Raw genomic sequence first — 17,171 nt, 5'->3', positions numbered from 1 at the left:
GGACACATTCCCCAGTCCCTTTCTCAGCACTAAAGATGAATGAACAGAAGACAGAGGCTCCTGTCCATTCATAAACTGAGCAGAGTAAACACAGTTTACTCTGCTCATTTATCACAGGACACAGGAGCGATCTCGCTCGATGTGTCCATTAACTAGTTCCCCCCCGCAGCCAGCGGGAGAGGAGAGGAGGGGAGCCGGCTGCGGGGGACAAGGGGGGCCGGAGGAGAACAAGAGGGGTGCGGAGAAGGACATGGAGGGGGTCGGAGGAGAACGGGGGTGGAGAAGGACATAGAGGGGGCCGGAGGAGAACGGGGGTGGAGAAGGACATGGAAGGGGCTGAAGGAGAACGGGGGTGGAGAAGGACATGGAAGGGGCTGAAGGAGAACGGGGGTGAAGGACATGGAGGGGGTCAGAGGAGAATGGGAGTGGTGAAGGACATGGAGGGGGCCGAAGGAGAATGGGGTTGGAGAAGGACATGGAGGGGGTCAAAGGAGAATGGGTGTGGAGAAGGACATGGAGGGGGCCGGAGGAGAATGGGGGTGGAGAAGGACATGGAGGGGGCCAGAGGAGAATGGGGGTGGAGAAGGACATGGAGGGGGCCGGAGGAGAATGGGGGTGGAGAAGGACATGGAGGGGGCCGGGGGAGAACAGGGGTGGAGAAGGACATGGAGGGGGCCAAAGGAGAACGGGGTCGGAGAAGGACATGAAGGGGGCCGAAGGAGAACGGGGGTGGAGAAGGACATGGAGGGGGCTGAAGGAGAACGGGGGTGGAGAAGGACATGGAGGGGGCCAAAGGAGAACGGGGTCAGAGAAGGACATGGAGGGGCCCGGAGGAGAACGGGGGCGGAGAAGGACATAGAGGGGGCCGGAGGAGAACGGGGGCAGAGAATGACACGGAGGGGGCCGGGGGAGAACAGGGGTGGAGAAGGACATGGAGGGGGCCGAAGGAGAACGGGGTCGGAGAAGGACATGAAGGGGGCCGAAGGAGAACGGGGGTGGAGAAGGACATGGAGGGGGCCGAAGGAGAACGGGGGTGGAGAAGGACATGGAGGGGGCCAAAGGAGAACGGGGTCGGAGAAGGACATGGAGGGGCCCGGAGGAGAACGGGGGCGGAGAAGGACATAGAGGGGGCCGGAGGAGAACGGGGGCAGAGAAGGACACGGAGGGGGCTGGGGGAGAACAGGGGTGGAGAAGGACATGGAGGGGGCCGAAGGAGAACGGGGTCGGAGAAGGACATGAAGGGGGCCGAAGGAGAACGGGGGTGGAGAAGGACATGAAGGGGGCCGAAGGAGAACGGGGGTGGAGAAGGACATGGAGGGGGCCGAAGGAGAACGGGGGTTGAGAAGGACATGGAGGGGGCCAAAGGAGAACGGGGGTGGAGAAGGACATGGAGGGGGCTGAAGGAGAACGGGGGTCGGAGAAGGACATGGAGGGGCCCGGAGGAGAACGGGGGCCGGAGAAGGACATGGAGGGGCCCGGAGGAGAACGGGGGCCGGAGAAGGACATGGAGGGGCCCGGAGGAGAACGGGGGCGGAGAAGGACATAGAGGGGGGGAGGAGCACACAGAGCAGCTGGGGATGATCGGTGTGGCTGGAGGGACAGCTGTGATCACCGATCTCCATGTATAGCTTTTTAGCTGATATCGTGATCACAGCTGATCCCTGCTGCACCGATCATTCCCGGAAGTTCGGGAGGCGCTTGCGGGTGTGCGGGAGCCACAGCAGAAATGCGGGAGTTTCCCGCACCTTCCGGGAGACTTGAGATGTCTGTGTACATACCGAGAAGATGGCACATAACTACCATGAGGTGGGGGGTTAAACAAAGACCTCAGATAGTGTAAGGCAACTATGTCCGGGCCCCAAAGCAGCTGCACCAACAGTCAGCGCATACCGGGTATGTTTTCTTCTTTATTTTGAGAGAGAAAAAAAAATATATACACTAGGTGTATTTAAAAAAGGGGAGACAAAGGGGAAAGGGAAAAAAAAAAGGGAGGGAAGGAAAAGTGGGGAGTAACGGCAGGGTCAACGGCTCAAGAAGTCTAATTCCCATATGGGGCTATTCATTCTCAATGGCACCCTTCATGCATCGGCACCTCTGGAACCACACCGTGCCGTTTGGTGCGTTTTCAGAAAAGGGTCGGGGAATTTCTCCCTGCGTTTCTTGCTTTTTCAAATGAATAAACCCATGACGCGCACACAACCGCGCCTATCAGAAAATATTTTCCCTCGCTCACTAGATTAGAAAGTGAACGTGGAAATAAAAGAGTTCAAGCTCAGCACATCTCTATGTTTTATGTATAAAATAGGAATATGCATTCCCTATTACTTTATTTATTCCTATTACTTTAATTGCTTTATATGGTGATATAATCTAATTTGTCCACTCAGTCAGCCTCCACCGAGGAGTCAAAGCTGCAACATTGACTTCCAACTAACATAGCTGAGCCGGCACATGCGCAATCGCTGCAAGCATACAGAATTACAGGACACTTGCCCGCAACAAACATGGCCGTCAGGCGTTCAGGAACTTCACACGGCGCATGCGTCCCACATAAGGGCCCGGTGTTTCATCAGATTAGACGACCCGTCAGAATGTGTAACGAAAGTGACGTTTCGTCGCCGCCATCTTGCTACACCCCGCACTCCTCTACAGTAAGAATACACTGAGAAGGGGGAAAGCGGACATCTTGTTACACCCACTGGAGTTTTGCATGTTACACTTATTTTTAACAGTAAAGTGAGTTTATATAGTGAAATACAGTACAGTACAGAACTCCGTCTGAATGTTTAGATGTTTAATTTTAAAAGCAGCGAACCTGAGAGATCAGCAGGCTTGCCGCTGCTTTTAAAATTCAGCATCTAACTAGCCAGACGGAGTTCTTACTACTGTATTCAACTATATAAATGCACTGTATTGTTAAAAATAAGTGTAAAATGCAAAACTCCGGTGGGTGTAACAAGATGTCCGCTTTCCCCCTCTCACTGTAGCCTTACTGTGGAGTGCGGGCGTAGCAAGATGGCGGCGACGAAACGTCACTTCCGTTACACATTATGACAGGTCGCCGAATCAGACGAAACACCGGAAGAGGAGGAGAAGTTGCTTGTGGCCGCTGCTGAAGGTGACTTTTTTTATACATAAACATTGTGTTTTGGGTTCTACATCAAAAAGATGTCAGTGGGGGGTCTCAGGAGAGGCTGGGTGAGGATTGCCAGGCGGGGGGTGACACATGGCCTTTACATTCATACTGTGGTTCTTACATAACTGGGGACACTGCCTGTGTGATTACATAAAGAATCCTACTCCACTTATACAATACATAGAGAGGGAGCCACACAGCACCAATACTACACACAGATCAGATAGAGAAGAAGCCACATCGCATTGCTTCCCACCATATTCCTCGTCTATAGGAATATAGTATACTGGAGCACCTATAGTATAGGTAAAACCCCAACATTGCACCAAACAGGTGTCACCGGGACAGGAAGTGGGAGAAATCTCCCCTCCGGGGACACCAACAGGAAGAAAAGCATTTGTTTTCATGTCTCTAGAAACTGCCCGCTACTCTTGGCAGATTTTGTAGTGTGACTGAGCTATTAAAAGCCGATTGAATTCTCTTACACTAATACTTGTGCTAATTTGTGAAATTAAACACAGCTGCCATAAATCTTCAATGTAAAATGATTGTTAAGCTTGGAATTATTTTTTTAACAAACCCGTTATACTTACCTGCTCTAATGGTTTTGCACAGATCCTCTTCTTCTGGGGTCCTCCGTTGTCGCTCCTCCTGTTCTAGGGTTGTCACCTCATCCCTTTAAACCCGAACACATATTAATTACTCAGGTTCTGTGGCTGATTAAGGTGGTAATTAAACTCACTTGGTGCCTTATCTGCGCTAAATTAGCCTCATAACCTGTGTAATTCATATGTGTTCGGGTTTAAAGGGATGAGGGGGCAACCCTATCCTGTTCTGTGTCTACCCCCATATCAAGACACTTGCTATGAAGGCAGACATGTGGTCTTGCTCCGTAGCCGGGCTGTGTGCATCCATAGACCCACACAGCATGGCTTAGCCCTGCCCCCTCCCCACTGGATTTGATTGATAGCAGCAGGAGCCAATGGCTCCCACTCCTGCCTCTGTGTCTTGTGAGAGGAGAGAGAGAGACCAGTACCACTGCAGACAGGCACAGTGCTGGATCAAGATAGGCAATGTATGGGGAGGGGGGGGGGGTAAAAAAAAATGTATTGCCTTTACAACCACTTTAACCCTTGAAGTGGTTGTAAAGGCAGAATTATTATTATTATTATTATTCAAAATGGATTTGTGGAGCTAACTAGGAATAATAAATAACAGTTGCTAACACAATATTGTTTGGTGCAATATCAAAGAAATATGGGGTATAGGTGTAGCGCTATTAAAAAGAGTAAAAAAAAATTTTAATGCAAAAGTCCATATATTCAATAATAGGGAAAATTCCAGATTTGATTGATCAGTTCATGAGGACTCTTGGTTTAGATGAAAATAGAGAGAACCCATCACCAACACCCAAACACACTAACCCTTACCATCAGTAAATGGGTTAAACAGCACAGCACTAGTAGATGGTATCCACGTTTCCTCACAAGCATTAAAAATTCTCACTCCACTGATCGACACAGAATTCGGTATATGCCTTTTAACAGGATGGTTTTAGCCATAGAAGTGCACTCCGAAGATATATCACAATAGTCATATATGCAAGGGAACGCAACTAAATTACGTGCGTTCCAAAGGACGACCACGCCCCTGCTGACGCACGTTTGTGACGAAACATTGGGCGGAGCAAAGGGGCGAGTGACGCATTGGTGAGGACGAAGGAGTGGTGGCCATCTTATTGGTAGGAAGCGCCGGTCGCTTTCCTTTTCTGCCTAACATTTACTTTTTACATGTGAGTTTCTATTTGGGATAGAAAAAAAAGCATACAAGCATAAAAAACTCTCCTCGGTGCCTAAAAATTTCTCATTTCACTGATCGACACAGAATTAGGTATATGCCTTTTAACAGGATGGTTTTAGCCATAGAAGTGCACTCCGAAGATATATCACAATAGTCATATATGCAAGGGAACGCAACGAAATTACGTGCGCAAAGGACGACCACGCCCCTGCTGACGCACGTTTGTGACGAAACATTGGGCGGAGCAAAGGGGCGAGTGACGCATTGGTGAGGACGAAGGAGCGGTGGCCATCTTATTGGTAGGAAGCGCCGGTCGCTTTCCTTTTCTGCCTAACATTTACTTTTTACATGTGAGTTTCTATTTGGGATAGAAAAAAAAGCATACAAGCATAAAAAACTCTCCTCGGTGCCTAAAAATTTCTAATTTCACTGATCGACACAGAATTAGGTATATGCCTTTTAACAGGATGGTTTTAGCCATAGAAGTGCACTCCGAAGATATATCACAATAGTCATATATGCAAGGGAATAAGAAAAAACAAGCTCATTGCGCAGACATCCCAAGCAAGGACAGCTTTATTGATCATAAAATCCCAAATAGAAACTCACATGTAAAAAGTAAATGTTAGGTAGAAAAGGAAAGCGACCAGCGCTTCCTAACAATAAGATGGCTGCTGCTCCTCCGTCCTCACCAATGCGTCACTTGTCCCTTTGCTCCGCCCGACGTTTCGTCACAAACGTGCGTCATCAAAGGCATGGTCGTCCTTTGGAACGCACGTAATTTAGTTGCGTTCCCTTGTATATATGACTATTGTTATATATCTTCGGAGTGCACTTCTATGGCTAAAACCATCCTGTTAAAAGGCATATACCTAATTCTGTGTCGATCAGTGGAGTGAGAGTTTTTAATGCTTGTGAGGAAACGTGGACACCATCTACTAGTGCTGTGCTGTTTAACCCATTTACTGATGGTAAGGGTTAGTGTGTTTGGGTGTTGGTGATGGGTTCTCTCTATTTTCATCTAAACCAAGAGTCCTCATGAACTGATTCAGGATCAATCAAATCTGGAATTTTCCCTATTATTGAATATATGGACTTTTGCATTTAAATTTTTTTTTTTTTCTCTTTTTAATAGCGCTACACCTATACCCCATATTATTATTATTACCCTAATGCACTCTATGCAGTAAGGTAAAAAACCTTCTGCATGCAGCTCTCCCTAAATACTTGCCTGATCTCGATCCAGCGCTGTGCACAAAAGCAGCGACTCTTCCGGCTCTCTCTCTCCTCATTGGCTCTCACTGCTGTCATTTACATCCAGTGGGGGACAGTGGCCAATCCCCATTCTGTGTGTCTTATGTTGACACTGAGCCTGGCTTGGGAGTGAGCTTGCACAAGTGCCTCCATAGTAAGCAGTTTGCGATGGGGGCACTCTGCAGAGGGGAGGAGATAGGAGCGCCGGCCTGGGACCCAAAAAGAAGAGGATCGGGGCTGCTCTGTGCAAAACCACTGCACAGAGCAGGTAAATATGACATTTGGTATTTTAAAGAAAAAAAGAAGATTTATAATAACATTAAATCGAACCCACTCAGCTCTTGTACCTTAAAGTGGTCGTAAACCCCCAAAAAATAATAATAATAATAAATAAACCCTGTAAGACAAAGGCATATTGAGCTAGTATGCATCGCATACTAGCTCATTATGAAATACTTACCTTAGATCGAAGCTGTTGCAGCGGCCCCGGCACACCGCTGTGACCGGCGACATGTCTCCGGAGTTATTTCCGGGTTCGTGGGCTCCAGCACTCCGGAGCCGTGAAGACTTCACTCCCGCGGGAGCTTCCGCTGCTGAAGAAACGGCACGAGCGAGCCATTTCTTCAGTGCGCATGTGCCGATCACGTCTGTGCAAGCGTATATGGTAAATATCTTCTAAACGGTGCAGGTTTAGGAGATATTTCCTATAATATTCTTATTATAGGCTTACCTGTAGATACAAGTGGTGTAACGGGGTTTACAACCACTTTAAAGTCGAACTTGGGGCACAAAAATGTTTAAATTAAATATACGCTGTGTGCGCCAAACCAAGATACTTGGTCATAACTGCTTCTCCCTGCCTGTCAGCATTAATGTACATCTACGGCATGGCTCTTATGTGCATGCGTGGTATCAATTAAATGTAGGGTTGCCACCTCATCCCTTTAAACCTGAGCACATATTAATTGAACAGGTTCTGTGGCTGATTAAGGTGGTAATTAAACTCACTTGGTGCCTTATCTGCATTTAATTGGCCTCAGAACCTGTGTAATTCATATGTGTTCAGGTTTAAAGGGATGAGGTGGCAACTCTAATGAAATGTCAAATGTCCTGGAGAGTCCAAACCTGGAAGGAAGCACCCCTGGAGGGGAGGGGAGGGGAGGGGAGGGGAGGGGTGGGGGCAATTGCTTACCAGGTACTAGGGTTGCACCGATACCACTTTTTTAAGACCAAGTACTGATACTTTTTTTTCAAGTACTCGCCAATACTGATTACGGATACTTTTTTTTTTTTATGTCATGTGACAGTGGCACTAGAATGCAGCACTGATGACATGTGGACTGTGTCAGTAGTTCTTTAATTTTATTTTTTTTTATTTTTTATTATTCTTTACAATTTTTTATTATATATATGTGTGTGTGTGTGTGTTTATATATATATATATATATATATATATAGAGAGAGAGAGAGAGAGAGAGAGAGAGAGAGATCTCAAAAATAAAAACGGCAAGAAAAAAAAGGACCAGGCTTTTACCCACGCAGGTGTATGTAATAAGGGATACACCAGAGATGTATAAGATAAGCACAGGTAACATTGGGATAAATATTATGTGACTTCTCAATGTACAGCTGTCAACTATCAGTGAGTAACTTAGAAGAGAACATAGCATATAGTACCACAGATGGCCCTGTGAAGAACATTATTTCCATAAAAGAATAAAAAAAAGACTAGTTACGATGAAGCGGTAGTGGGGTCTGCTAACCGTTTAGACCATACATTGTCATATTTATACCTCCCAACATTTTGAGATGGGAATGAGAGACACCTACTAACAAATGTATGTAGGCATAGGACACGCCCCCTGCCACACCCCCTTAAAGGAGAATTAACCAAAAACAAAAGGTTACTTAAATCCACAAGGGCTTTTTTTACCACTACTATTCCTTTATACTGGTCTTTTAAAATGTACAAATGCAGCAATTTAGATTTTGGATGAAAGGTTTAGCACTGGGAAACACTTTTTTAAAGATAAAAAGTGCATTTTATATACAACTATACGGATCTGACCAAAATGAGGGGGAAAGAGGGACATTTCTCCAGATCAGGGACAGTTGGGAGCTATGTTGTATTTGATGGGACGCAGAGGTGTGCTATTAAAAAGTATACATTCCACGCCACTTGCTTCAAGAGACTCAGTGAAGTGCTGGGAGAGACCTGTCAGTCACATGACCAGCTTTTCCTCCAATCCTTATAAAGTTCAGCAGGAAAACTACAAAGGCACCCCATACTCTAGTCTACAACATGGCCTGCATTTTATAAATGAGATAGAAAAGTGGTAAATACTGCTGTATAAGGGATAGCAGGGCCTTGGTGATGGCTCTGAGTGTTTAATTTGGGACATTTCACAAAGGCAAAGCAGTTATTTATCAATCTGTAAAATGGGCTTTGTGTTTTTGCTCTTAGACAATTTTTTTTGCAAAGTTTTTAACACCTCCTAACATGTCTGTTGTCCTTTTATTACATAACAGGCCGTCTCCAGTCAGGATGATGCTTTCCCTCCGGCAGATCCTTCGGGCTCCGCTCCCCTCTCCTTCACTTACTGTCGCCTTCGCTAGATTTAACTCAACAGCACCTGAGCAGGTAAGTCAGCTCTCCTTTAATAGCAAGACAAAGATCGGGAATGTGCAAAGCAAGGATTACAGCAAACTATACTCCATACCCTGACTTCTGTTCTGTACAAACTGAGAATGGCCTTGTTATACCTGCGGAGTGTGAGGTTCTGACATTACTGCAGTCAGTGGTGTAAAGTAAACATGAATAGCATGAAACCCACCCCCCCACCCCCCCACCCCCATCTCAGCATATCTTTAATTGTTCACTGCTTTTTGCAAATATTTAGCTAATGATAAAACTTTCATCACAGTGAACCTCAGTAAATGGTAGTGGATGACAAATAACATTTTACAGACTGGCAGTAACTTGACCTCAAGCTCTATGCTGGCTCTAGAAGAGTCAATAAGCTATTATTATTATTATTATTATAATACAGGATTTATATAACGCCAACAGTTTATGCAGCGCTTGATAGTAATGTTGAGTTCTGTTCACTGATGTAGTACTGTTGCTATGGATGTTGGCAGGGCTTTTTTTTCCACAGAGAATAGGTGCAAGTACTCCACCCTCCCCCAAGTCGCCCATTGTCCCAGCCTCAGTAAACCTTCTAGTACTGTCCCTTGTATATGTCCCATACTCTCCGCCCAATAGACCCCCTAGCAACAGTAGATCCCCCAACAGCCAGCAACTATAGACCTCCCCAAAACAGTAGACCCACCAGCAAAAATAGATCCCCAACCAACTGGTGGTCGGTGGGAAGCATGCCCCCCTTACAGCGGTGGTCAGAATGTGACCTTTACATGCAGCTAAAAAGATCATTGGGTTTGTGCAGCTGTCTCTGCCAAGTGGTGTTGACCCCCAGTAACTATGCAGGTACCATCAAATTGGAGCTAAATCAGCCATACCTCAGAGAACCCAGACAAAGCTCTGAAGGAACCCTGGTTTGAAAATGGCTGCTCTACACATTCCATGGTGATTGTATTAAGGTAACTGTGCTACCTGTGTGGGTACAAAGCTTGGGGTATACACTCATTGAAACTGCAGAAGTGACTGGGAGAAGCTATGAAACATCTTCAGCATTACAGAACAAGTCCACCTGAATGTGAACAATTACTACTAGCTATACCACGACCTGGATAAATGAGAACCTTCTCAGAAGACAATAGATAGGTGAACCATCTACTGGCTTCAGCAGTGAGATCTCTATATCTACATTCCCCATTCCCCTTCTGCTAACCAGATGTGGAAATGTGGAGCTTTGGCATAACCAGGTGCAGTTTGGTCATTTAGTACAAAATTCTCTTCTGAACTTTTCCTCCTAGGCACCAAAGAAGACAAAGTTTGGGCCTTTGAGCGACGAAGACAGAATTTTCACTAATCTGTATGGACGTCATGATTGGAGGTGAGCTAAATTTGTTATGTGCTTGGCCTGTCTCTGCTAGATTTTCCTACTTTGTCTTATTTCTACTGGAAAAGTCATTGTCAGTTGGGATTCTGTCTTTGCTTGCAGGCATGTTTGTCACCCATGGTTGTCTTCTTTAATATGTAAATCATGTCACCACAGTACTCATCGCATTACCATTATCTGATATAGCATGGTCTTTGAAGCCAGTCATAGATTAATCAAATCTCCGGCCGAGATTCAATCCATCTATGAGCAGGCCGGTTATACTGAAGTCAATCCATCGATTGACTTCAGTATAACCAGCCTTTCAGGATTTTTTTGCATGCTATAGCTATAACCATTAGCCGTAATCATTGTGTTCTGCTGACAGGGAAGGCTCCCGGCCAGAAGACCACAATAGCACTGTGGGAAAAATTCCCTCATCAACACTGACTGATTGCAGGAAAGAAAATCGCATCATCTATGGCAGGGATCCTCAAACTACGGCCCTCCAGCTGCTGCAGAACTACACATCCCATGAGGCATTGTAAATGTCTGACATTCACAGACATGACCTAGGCATGATGGGAATTGTAGTTCCTGAACAACTGGAGGGCCATAGTTTGAAGATCCCTGATCTATGGCTTGCTTAACCATGAGGTGAGTTTGTATGCACTGAATGGATAGTCATGCAGTGTGTTATTTTATTATGTTATCCAGATATTTTTGTGGATAGAATAGGGAAGGATTGAAACCTCTCTCAGGTTTGTATTGCCATTTGTGTCCTCACTAGATACATTCACCCTCTCTATTTCTCCAGTTGATTATCTTTGCCGAGACAGAAAGTAATGGAAAATCCAAAATTGTGGAGTTGTCACAGAACAAGAGGTGAGAGTAAATCTTCCAATGGAGCCACTGTTTCTGGTGACAACTGCCTAAGAGGGGAATTCTTTCACTTCGTGTTCCAGGACAGGAAGAAAAATCTCCCTATTGGTACACAGACAGCAAAAAAAAAAAAACAAAACTTTTTTTTAAAACTTTTGTCTGCTATATACACTTTAAGACCCTTTCACACCGAGGCAGTTTGCAGGCGTTTTAGCGCTAGAAATAGCGCCTGTAAAGCGCATGTAAACTGTCTCCCATGCCGCCCGAGTGTGAAAGCCCAAATGCTTTCCCACCCGGGCTGTGCGCTTGCTGAATGTTAGAAAAAGTCCTGCAAGCAGCATCTTTGGGGCAGTTTGGGAGCACTGTATATTACGCTCCCAAAACGCCCCTGCCCATTGCAATGAATGGGCAGCGCTTCCGAAGCTCCGCAACACAGGCGTTTTTAACCCCTTCTTTGGGGTTAAAAGCACCCTGCTAGCGGCCGAAAAGCACAGCTTAATCAGCGGTAAAGCGCCACTTTACCGCTAACGCACAGACGGCCCCAGTGTGTAAGGAGTTCTAAATTTGCTAGAAAGGCAGTTTCACTCCACACTCTGTTAAGACTTTAGAATAAATTGAAAGTAAAGTTAAAGTGGAATGAAAGACGCCCCTTCATGACACCCTACATTAATACATTAATAGTATCGTCCTCAGTCTTCTGGGTTGAATAATGCTGGAATAAATTTAGCCATGGAGACTGAGGACATCTTGTGGTGGAAATTAAGTACTGTGAGGACAGAAAGTTTAAACATTTTCCAAGTTTTGCTTTATTACAATTGCAGCCTGATTTTTACCTTTCCTCCTCTCCACTTGCAGGTTAAAAGGAGCGCAGAGCCGCGGCGACTGGTACAAGACCAAGGAGATTTTGCTCAAAGGGGTGGATTGGATATTGGGAGAGATAAAGTCTTCGGGACTGAGAGGAAGAGGAGGAGCTGGCTTCCCCACTGGGCTCAAATGGAGCTTCATGAACAAGCCATCTGATGGAAGGTAATGAGAAGCGGTCTGAAATGTGTGGATAATGCAGAAAATGTGTTTTTTGGAGATTAGTAAGTGTTGATGCTGTGTGAGACATCAGGGGCAAACTAAACTGGCATTACCAGACCCCACCCTATCTGTAACCGATGGGATGATTGTGTTTTAAATACTGACATTTTATTTAGTGTAAAAGGATAAATAGGGAAGTAACCTTGATTTCCTGCTTAAGTAGAAAGGTATAATAATGACCATTGTAGTACACTAATATGGAGAGAAATGTGAAGGCTGCCTTACTGATCTCCTTCTGGACATCTAATAGGGCGTACACACGGTCGGACTTTGTTCGGACATTCCGACAACAAAATCCATGGATTTTTTCCGACGGATGTTGGCTCAAACTTGTCTTGCATACACACAGTCACACAAAGTTTTCGGAAAATCCGATCGTTCTAAACACGGTGACGTAAAACACGTACGTCGGGACTATAAACGGGGCAGTGGCCAATAGCTTTCATCTCTTTATTTATTCTGAGCATGCGTGGCACTTTGTCCGTCGGATTTGTGTACACACGATCGGAATTTCCGACAACGGATTTTGTTGTCGGAAAATTTTATCTCCTGCTCTCCAACTTTGTGTGTCGGAAAATCCGATGAAAAATGTCCGATGGAGCCCACACTTGGTCGGAATTTCCGACAACACGCTCCGATCGGACATTGTCCATCGGAAAATCCGACCGTGTGTACGGGGCATTAGGCCCCTTTCACACTGGGGCGGGGGCGGCGTCGGCGGTAAATAGCGGCGCCTTACTGTTGGTGTTCGGCCGCTAGCGGGACGGTTTTACCCCCCCCCCCCCGCTAGCGGCCGAGAAAGGGTTAAAAACCACTGCAAAGCACCTCTGCAGAGGTGCTTTGCCGGCGGTATAGCCGGGCTGTCCCATTGATTTCAATGGGCAGGAGCGGTGTATACACTGCTCCTTCACCGCTTTGAAGATGCTGCTAGCAGGACTTCTTTTCTCGTCCTGCCAGTGCACTGCTCCAGTGTGAAAGCCCTCAGGGCTTTCACACTGGAGAGACAGCAGCGGCTGTTTCGGGTTGGTTTGCAGGCCCTATTTTTAGCGCAATAGCGCCTGCAAACCGCCCCAGTGTGAAAGAGGCCTTAATCACCTGGCTGACTCTGCCTTAAAGGGTTCATGCTCACACATGGATTGGATTGGTGGATTGCTATTCAGAGGTGTTTGATAGGCGGTGAGGAGGCAATAAGATGCTTGTTCACCGCCAGTTTCAATTCTATAAAGGCTAAACCACCAGGCAGCATTGCACTTTTAATGTGTTGCCTTTGGCAGCTGTAACACCAAAAGCCATGTGTGGTTTTGTTTTTTTCCATGATTTGTGTATTGCCCTGAGTGGCTGCATGCCCTTCTTTGGGTGGGTGCTAAAACCATGGTTCAACTGTGGTTTTTAGCACACATAGGTCCCCATAGGTCCCTATGTGTATACTTGTTTCAGATTTGTGACTCCGAGTCAGGTGAGTCTGTCAGCTAGTACATTGGCATTTTTAGGAGGAAATGCCAGAAACGTTAGCCTCTGTATTTCTATTGTGAGACTTTTAAAGCAATTAAAGAACTACCGGAAGAACTCATACATTACAGTGTAAAGTCAAAACTATTTACTTTTTTTTTTGTACAGTTTTGGAAGAAAAAAAAAGTGTCACTGAGATGTTGGTCTGTAGATGATGCCTGTTTTATATAACACCCTGGGTACTTGGCATAGCATCCATTACACACCATGCACTGTAATTCTGCACTAAGACATCCAGTTCTTTTGTTTAGAGTATTTAAATTAAGCTGCTTTCTCAGGTGTCTTATGCTTATGATGTCTTCTCTTGACAAAGTGAATGCAAATCTCCACCTCCTTCACATTTCAGGCCTAAGTATCTTGTAGTCAATGCTGATGAAGGAGAACCAGGAACCTGCAAGGACCGTGAGATTATGCGGCATGACCCCCACAAGCTGGTGGAGGGTTGTCTGGTGGCTGGCCACAGTATGGGTGCACGAGCTGCTTATATTTACATCCGTGGAGAGTTCTACAATGAGGCATCCAACCTCCAGGTACTTGCCTGTCCTTACAAGCCCTTTATATATCTTTGACCAATATTCCTGCAGTGTGGGTATGGACACTCTATGGTGTCTTTACAACTGTAAGCTGTTTATGCTGCATTGAAAAACTTGCATATCAAAGTTCTAATTGACTTCCCTTTTTCATAGAAGACACATACTGCCAAGAATAGTCTCAGTTTCATAGGGGCATGATAGAAACAGGGGAAAGGGGAAAAGAATGCATAGAAATGGCAGCCTGTATAGAAAAATGGTGACAGAGACCAGCCAAAAGTTTGCAAACAGGACTAGAATGTTTTTTCTTGAATTACATCCTCTCAATTCTGTGTTTTTAGGCAGAGTTCACACTGTGTGCGGCGCAGGTCACAGCAGGGGGTCTGGTGCATCCTCGTTCACTGTTTCAGGTCTGAATTATTCGCTGAGTTCGGACCTGAAACCAAGCCAAAGACGCACAGGACAGGGCAGTGTGCTCCGCAGCCGCCCCGGAGATGTGTGAACCGGCTCCATTGATAGCCGGTCACACTCTCCTGTCATGCGATTTGGATATGGGAAAACCCGATCCAATTCGCAGTAGTGTGAACCCAGCCTTGGAGCAAATGCAGAATAAATTAAAAAACATAAATATGTTTCTGTTATAACTTCTGTATATCTCCTTATTGCTGCTCTTTTAACCACTTGCCGCCCACCCACCGTCAAATGACGGAGGGACGGTGCCGCTCTTGTTCTGGGGAGACATTATATGACGGCGCACCAGAACAGCCGTGCCCACGGGGGTGCACAGTCGCGCTGTGTTGTTAGGACTCGACATGACCCGGATCTCTTTAAAGAGCCGCTAAGGCGGCTCTTTACCCATGTGATCGACTGTGTCCAATCACAGTCGGTCACATGTAAATACGGAAGTGCCGGTAATAGGCTCTCCTCGCCTCACACTGACAGAGTGTAAGGAGAGGAGATCAAGGGCATCTCCTCGCAGGGGAGAACAGGGCTGATAATCAGGGCACTGATTATCATTGCTCTGATTACTGTGAAGTGCCAATGAATGATCAGTCAGTGCCCATCAGTGACACAAATCAATGCCCATTACTGGTACCAGTCAGTGCTGCTTATCAGTGCCACCTATCGGTGCCCATCAGTGCAGCATGCTAGTGTGCCACCTCATCAGTGCCGCCCCATCGGCACACATCAGTGAAGGAGAAAAATTACTTATTTACAAAATTTACTGACGGTAACTAAGAAAAACATTTTTTTTTTTTTTTTTCAGAATTTTTGGTCTTTTCTTTTATAAAAAATAAAAAAATAACCCAGCAGTGATTAAATACCACCAAAAGAAAGCTCTATTTGTGTGAAGAAAATTATAAAAAATTAATTTGGGTATAGTGTGTTGCATGACCGTGCAATTGTCATTCAAAGCGCGACAACGCTGAAAACTGAAAAATGGCCTGGGCAGGAAGGGGGTGAAAGTACCCTGTATTGAGGTGGTTAAACTTGTATGCATAGTCTGATATACATTAGCATTATGTGCTGTTGCTTCTAAACTCACTGTTCTGCATTGGAACAGGTGGCCATCCGGGAGGCGTATGAGGCGGGACTTATCGGAAAAAATGCTTGCGGCTCCGGGTTTGACTTTGACGTGTTTGTGGTAAGAGGAGCCGGGGCATACATCTGCGGTGAAGAAACAGCATTGATCGAGAGTATTGAAGGGAAGCAGGGGAAGCCCCGTCTCAAACCCCCATTTCCCGCTGATGTTGGTAAGTACTGATTTGCTTTTCATTACCATCTAGAAATGGTACATTCTGCTTGCATGTGCTGTGCACAAGAACTAATGAGGTTCTTTCCAATAGAAGACACTCACAATGCAATGATTAAAAGAGAAGTATGGGTTTGGATTTTTTTCCATATTTATACTTACCTAGGTGGATGCTGCATCTGTAACCTGGGAGTCTCTGCACTGAGAACCGAGCCAACTAACACTGCTGATGGCTCGGTTCTCTCGGCTCCCCGAGCAGAGAGCTGCTGACTGTCAATCAGCAGCTTTCTGCACTGCCTCCCCGCGCTCATTGGAGCGCTGAGCTGTGGAGGGGTGGGGAGCGGCAGTTTCAGCCTCTCAGCGGCTCATACACTCACTACTTTACATTTTAGCAAAGTGTCATTTCTTCCGTTTTGTCACATGAAAAGATATAATAAAAAAATTACAAAAATGTGAGGGGTGTAATCACTTTTGTGATATACTGTATATGCAGTAAAGCATGTCTGTTATACTCACTGTGGGACCTCTGCATTGTGTAAAAAGGCTGTTTGATCCTGTCGTTTCTGATCCTCCCCTTCTTTTACTGTCTCCAATCCATGACCTGATAGTACAAAGACTTGGAAGCACTCTGCACATGCTCAGTTTGGTGTGAATTGCTAGAGAGTTGTTGTTTTTTTTGGGGAGAGTGCATGTGAACAGCACAGTCCAAACAGAGGATCAGGGGTTATGCAGCCTCCTAGAACAGTGAGAGAAGAACGAAAACTTCTCCTACAGGCTTTCGGCCGGACACTGATAGAAGTCACAAGACTGCTATTTACTGCTGATGAGAAAAGGTATTTAGCAGTTTATATTTACTAAAATAATTGCATTCCATGTTCTGTGTACTGTGGGGGAACAGATCTAGTGAATGCAGGGACCTGGGTTTAGTAAAACCTTAACGCTAATTAGGGGCCCCCTAATACAGGCAAACTACAGTCCACTTAAACTGTGGAGCTTGTGACTTGTCATAGCTTATGTTACTGGTTGCATATTGTAGGGGTAGCTAAACCTTTTTCTTAGTTTTAATACAGCTCGTAGATGCAAAAATAACAGTGGTGATTGTGGAAACCATTGTCTACATTTGAGATGAATTTGCCTAGCAATGTGTGTTCCAAAAATATGAGAACATGGTATAGTGTTTACACCATTTACATCTGGTTTTGTAAAATTGACGTGTATTATAT

The 17,171-nt window shown here is 45.6% G+C and overlaps 1 protein-coding gene across 1 annotated transcript in view; it reads left to right on the top strand.

Moving 5' to 3' along the window:
• The first annotated feature begins 2,965 nt into the window (after positions 1-2,965).
• The window catches only part of NDUFV1 (NADH:ubiquinone oxidoreductase core subunit V1), a 29,034-nt gene continuing 14,828 nt past the window's right edge, over positions 2,966-17,171 (top strand). Inside the window, exons 1-6 of the mRNA XM_073597039.1 lie at positions 2,966-3,118; positions 8,720-8,831; positions 10,127-10,206; positions 11,929-12,099; positions 14,012-14,195; positions 15,760-15,949. Coding sequence (XP_073453140.1) covers positions 8,736-8,831; positions 10,127-10,206; positions 11,929-12,099; positions 14,012-14,195; positions 15,760-15,949 — 721 coding nt within the window. The 5' untranslated portion in view covers positions 2,966-3,118; positions 8,720-8,735. The remainder of the gene's footprint in view (positions 3,119-8,719; positions 8,832-10,126; positions 10,207-11,928; positions 12,100-14,011; positions 14,196-15,759; positions 15,950-17,171) is intronic.

Source organism: Aquarana catesbeiana, linkage group LG08 (genome assembly GCF_042186555.1).
Source record: "Aquarana catesbeiana isolate 2022-GZ linkage group LG08, ASM4218655v1, whole genome shotgun sequence".
NCBI lineage: Eukaryota > Metazoa > Chordata > Amphibia > Anura > Ranidae > Aquarana > Aquarana catesbeiana.
This window is presented reverse-complemented; position numbering and strand designations above follow the sequence as displayed.